The sequence below is a fragment of the Nothoprocta perdicaria genome, unplaced genomic scaffold (assembly GCF_003342845.1).
Source record: "Nothoprocta perdicaria isolate Ctin4 unplaced genomic scaffold, notPer1 scaffold_762, whole genome shotgun sequence".
Lineage (NCBI taxonomy): Eukaryota > Metazoa > Chordata > Aves > Tinamiformes > Tinamidae > Nothoprocta > Nothoprocta perdicaria.
This window is the reverse complement of record NW_020456046.1, coordinates 3,440-8,520: the sequence shown is the minus strand read 5'-3', so window position 1 is coordinate 8,520 and position 5,081 is coordinate 3,440. Positions and strand designations below refer to the sequence as shown.

The 5,081-nt window shown below is 64.8% G+C and overlaps 2 protein-coding genes across 2 annotated transcripts in view; both read right to left on the bottom strand.

Annotated features, from left to right (window-relative positions):
- The window catches only part of LOC112957820 (pre-mRNA-processing factor 39-like), a 9,089-nt gene extending 8,829 nt beyond the window's left edge, over window positions 1–260 (bottom strand). The window contains exon 1 of the mRNA XM_026051564.1: window positions 246–260. Coding sequence (XP_025907349.1) covers window positions 246–260 — 15 coding nt within the window. The remainder of the gene's footprint in view (window positions 1–245) is intronic.
- Window positions 261–1,911: 1,651 nt separating this feature from the next.
- Window positions 1,912–5,081, bottom strand: part of SYVN1 (synoviolin 1) — a gene marked incomplete at its 5' end in the record, with an annotated part of 5,789 nt that continues 2,619 nt past the window's right edge. Inside the window, 8 exons of the mRNA XM_026051565.1 lie at window positions 1,912–2,057; window positions 2,544–2,662; window positions 2,747–2,933; window positions 3,168–3,269; window positions 3,351–3,800; window positions 3,920–4,107; window positions 4,218–4,334; window positions 4,901–4,968. Of these exons, the coding sequence (XP_025907350.1) occupies window positions 1,912–2,057; window positions 2,544–2,662; window positions 2,747–2,933; window positions 3,168–3,269; window positions 3,351–3,800; window positions 3,920–4,107; window positions 4,218–4,334; window positions 4,901–4,968 (1,377 nt within the window). The remainder of the gene's footprint in view (window positions 2,058–2,543; window positions 2,663–2,746; window positions 2,934–3,167; window positions 3,270–3,350; window positions 3,801–3,919; window positions 4,108–4,217; window positions 4,335–4,900; window positions 4,969–5,081) is intronic.

Sequence of the window (5,081 nt, the reverse complement as noted above, 5' to 3'; positions counted from 1 at the left end):
GCATTTCTGCCTCTTCTTGCCCCATTTCTGCCTCTTCTCACCCCATTTTTGTCTTTTTTTTTGCTCTCGCTTCACCCTCAGCTCCATTTCCACCCCACTTCTCCCTTTTCTGGCCCCATTTCTGCCTCTTTTTGACCCATTTCTCTCTCCCAGCCCCGTTTCCGCCCCTTTTCACCCCATTTCTACCTCTTTTAACTTCATTTCACCCCCTGGCCCCATTTCTGCTTCTTTTAGCCCCATTTTACCTCTTCCGGCCCCATCTCTCCTCCCCCCGTGCCGTTTCTGGCTCTTTTCGCCCCATTTCTCCCCCTTCCGGCCCCGTTTCTGGCTCTTTCCGCCCAATTTCTTCCCGTTTCCGCCCCGTTTCCGCCGCTTCCGGCCCCCTCACCGGGGGGGTCGGCGCCCCCGCCGGGCCCGGGCGCCCCCTCGCCCCCCCCGCCCTCCGGAGCCTCCGCCGCCTCCGCCGCCATCTTGTCCCGCCGCCTCAAGGGAGCGCGGGACCCGGATGTGGCGCCAGCGGGAGGGGGCGGGGCCCCGAGGAGCGACTTCCGGTCGCGGCCTCTCGATGGTAGAGAGGCCCGTATGGGGAAACCATAGAGACGCGGGGGGGGAGGGGGGGGGACCAGAGCAGTCAGGAGGCACCTGGGCAACCATAGAGACGCGGAAGGGGGAACGAGAGCGGCCCCTTTCCCAACCATAGAGCACTCCGGAAACGAGACCAGAGCGGTCAGCCGGCTCCTTGACCGTAACCATGGAGACGACCTCACCGGAACCATAGAGACAGGAAGCGGAAAAGGAGCCCAGAGCGGCCCCAGCTCCGCGCCACCCCCGGCGACCCCCGCCCCCCCCCCAGAAAACCATAGAGAGTGGCAGGGAACCCATGGCAACTTGCTAGGAAACCATAGAGACCTGAGGGCAGGAGCGACCACAGCGGCCATTGACGCAGCTGGAGGACCGGAAGGTCAAGATGGCCGCCCAGCTTTACTGCAACCTTTATTGCGCCCTATATACAATCGAGCTATTACAAATTTGTACATTATTTACAAATTAAATAACTGCCCCCCCCTTCCGCCGCCATCTTGTGAGGAGGAAAAAGGGGGGGGGGCTCGGCCTCCTTGGATTAAAGTGGCAGGCCCCAAAATCGGCATTTTTCCACCCAAAAAAACAATGAAAATCGGTTATTTAAGGAAAAAAGGAGGCGGAAGGGGCAGCCGCTTGAAACACTCGCGTCTCGGGCAACGGATTTCCCTCCGTTCCTGAATTATTCCCAAGAAAAAAAGTGATGGGAAGGGCGGGAAAAGGGAGGCTGGGCCGGGCAGAGGCTCCCGCCGGGATCGGGAATCCGGGCCCCGGAGCCGCTTCCCGGCCTCCTTCCCATGGGAAAAGGGGGGGAAGGGGCCGGCGCTTCCCGCGCCGCTTCCCGCTGGTTTTCCCTGAGATTCGTGACGGAGCCGGAGCCGCCGGGTCCCACGGAGGCACTGGAGAGCGGGAAGGGCGGCGGGGTGGGAATGGGGTGGGAATCGGGCTGGGAATGGAGCTGGGAATGGGCGGGAAACAGGCTGGGAAACGGGGTGGGAAACAGGAAGGAAACGGGCTGGGAAACGGATGGGGAAGGGTCTGGAAAGGGTCTGGGAATGGGCTCAGAATGGGCTGGGAAACGGGATGGGAAATGGGACGGGAATGGCGGGATTCCCGGCACCGGGAATCCAATTTCCCAATTTTGAATGGGAAATGGGGATTAGGAAGCGGCACGAAGAGGCGGGATGCGGCTCCTCGCCCGCGGATCACGGAAGCGGCTGCTCCGGCTCCTGGGAAAGGGCGGGAGGAAGGTCAAGGAAGAGGGAAGGAGGGAGAAAAGCCGGGAATGGGGAAGCTCGGGAGCAGGAAAAGCGCCCGGAAGCGGCCGGGATGTCAGTGCGAGGAGGAGGAGGAGGAGGAAGGCGGCGMTCCCAGTTTCCGGAGCCGGCGCCTCCGGAGCTCCGCGGCGTCCGGTTCTCCCAGCAGCGCCGGGTCGTCGGCATCCTCATCCGGAGCGAAGCCTTCGGCTCCTGACGGAGCTGCGGGAAGGAAGGAGGATCAGGGGGCGGGAAAAAGGGGTGGGAAGAGTGGGAAAAGGGAGCGCAAAAGAGCCGGAAAATGGAGCGGGAAAAGGGAGCGGAGAGAGCGGGAAAACGACTCCCATTTCGGGAAAAGGGCCCCCAAAGCTCCCAAATCGCTCCCCAAACAACCGGGCACCCCGATTCCCGACGGATCGCCGCGCTAACATTCCCAAAAGGAGAGCAGGCGCTTCCCAAAATGTTTTTTTTTGGGGGGGAAAGGCAGCATTTGGGAATGGTGACTTTGGGAATGGCGGCGTTTGGGAACGGTGACTTTGGGAATGGGGACTTTTGGGAATGACGGTGTGACTTTGGGAATGGTGGTGTGACTTTGGGAATGGCGGCTTTTGGGAATGGCGGCCTCCCCAAATCCCGGGAATGGGCTCTTCCCGCCGTGGGAACGGCAGGATGAGCTCCATGGGAAGCCGGCGGGGCGGGGTCTCGTACCTGCGGGAGCRTCGGGACGGGGCTGCGCGGGATCATCCGGAACGCCGAGCGGAGCCGGCTCCTCCGCAGGCTGCTCCCGCCCGGAGGCGGCGGCGGGAGGCGGAGCGGGCCGAGGAGACCTGGGCGCCAAAAAACCGGGATCCGTGAGGGGCAACGGAGCCGGAAAAGCGGCGGGCGCGTTCCCGCTTCCGGGAATGGCGTACCCGAGCGCGGCGAGCACGGAGAGGTACTGGTTGATCTGGAGCATGGCGGCGTCCAGGAGCGTGTGGATGTTGTGCAGGGATTGGAGCCGCGCTTCCAGGTGCTGCCGCTCGTGGCCTTCCAGCGCCCGGAGCTCCTCGGCCGTGAGCCCCGCGAAGCCGGCCGGGGGCACCGGCATGGGCGGGAAGGCTGGGAATAGGGCGGGATGAGCGGGATGGGCGGCGGAATGAGCAGGGTGAGTCCCGGGAAGCCGGTGGGAGGCACCAGCATGGGCGGGAAGGCTGGGAATAGGGCGGGATGGGACCTGGGAGGGGGCTTGGGATGAGTGGGATGAGCCCYGGGATGAGCGGAATGAGCCCTGGGATGGGCCCCAGGATGAGTGGGATGGGCCCCGGGATAGGGAATGCGGAGCCGATTCCCTACCCAGGAGCGGCGGCCACGGCATTCCCAGCCAGGGCGGCGGGAAGGGCATCGCTCCGGGCGGAGCGGCTTCGGACGCGGGATCACCGGGACGGGCGGCTCCGGCTGCAGGGAAAGGCGGGAGGGGAGAGCGGAGGCTCCCCGGCATTCCCSAGGGCGGGAATAGGGAAGGGGGTGGCGGCTCACCAGAAGCGGCTCCGGACGCAGCTCCGGACGCGGCTCCGGGGTTTTCGGCAGGTGGGAAAGGAGCCACCGGCGGCCAGAAGGGGAACATCCCGGGTGGAAAAGGGGGCAGCATTCCCTGCGGAACTGCGGGGGCAAACGCTGCGGAATCCCCCCGGAGTTCCCGAGAACGCGGCTTTCCGGAACCACAAGGAGGGATTCTAGAATCTGCACATCTGGGATTCCCAGATTTGGGGTTCTGAGGACACGTGATTCCCAGATTTGGAATTCCCAGATTCGGGGTTCCGAGGACCTGGAATTCCTGGATTTGGGATTCCGAGGACCTGGAATTTCCAGATTCGCTGCCTTTCAAGGGAAGGACAACTGCAGGATCTGCTCCCTGCAGCTCCAGAACCTGATCCCGACGGCCCCGGAACCCGGATCCCGACGGCTCCGGAACCCCGATCCCGACGGCTCCGGAACCCCGATCCCGACGGCTCCGGAACCCCGATCCCGATGGCTCCGGAACCCCGATCCCGATGGCTCCGGAACCCCGATCCCGACGGCTCCGGAACCCCGATCCCAGCACTCACAGTTGGGCGGCACGGGCGCCGGGGGCGTCTGCGGCGCCGCTCCCATTCCCGCTCCCATTCCCGCTCCCGCTGCCGGCTCGGGCCGCTCCGGCCGCTCCGGCGGCGCCGGCGCCGGCAGGGAAGCGCGCAGCACGTCCATGCGGCACGTGGGACACGTCTGCTGCCGCTGGAACCAGGAGCGCAGGCAGCTGCGGGCGCGGGGGCGGCATCAGCGGGAAAAGCCGGGAACAGGGGGCGCGTCCCGGCCTTCCCGGGCRCATCCCGGCCTTCCCGATCCCGGGACGCGGAGCGCTCCCACCTGGTGTGGAAGATGTGGTTGCAGGGCAGGCGCTTGGCGCCCGTCACCATCTCCTCGCGGCAGATGATGCAGACGTTGTCCGTGGCCTGCAGCTCCTCCGGCGTCGCGTCCGGATACCTGGGAACGGCGGCGGGATTAGGCGGGATAGACGCGGAAATCCCGGGAAAAAGGGGTCCGGTGGCTCTCGGTTTGGAGGGGGAGGCGGAGGGAGGGATGCGGGAGCTGCCGGTGCTCCTGTGGGATCTGGGGCCATTCCCGAGGGATACCGGGATGCTCCCATGGGATCTGGGGATGCTCCCGTGGGATAGAGGGGTGTTCCCATGAGATATAGGGATGCCCCTGTAGGATCCCGGTGCGTTCCCGCGGGATCCGCGGCCATTCCCGCAGAACTGGGGATGCTCCTGTGGGATCTGCAGATGCTCCCGTGGGATACAGGGCTATTCCAGTGGGATACAGGGATGTCCCTGTGCGATCTGTGGCCATTCCCGCAGGATTGGGGATGCTCCCATGGGATTGGGGGCTGTTCCCGCGGAATTGGGGATGCTCCCATGGGATCCAGGGAAACTCCTGTTAGATACAGGGCTGTTCCCATGGGATATAGGGATGCCCCTGTAGGATCGAGGGCCGTTCCCGCGGGATCCGGGGCCGTTCCCGCGGGATCCGGGGCCGTTCCCGGCACTCACAGCGTGTTCATGTTGCGGATGGCCCGGCGGGACATGATGGCGTCGGTCACGGCCTTCTTGAACTGCCTGGGGGGGGCGCCGGGTGACCCCCCCAGAGCACCCAAAACCGTCCCAAATGGACCCAAAATAGACCCTAAATGCCCCCAAACGAACCCAAAATGCCCCCAAATGCCCCTAAATG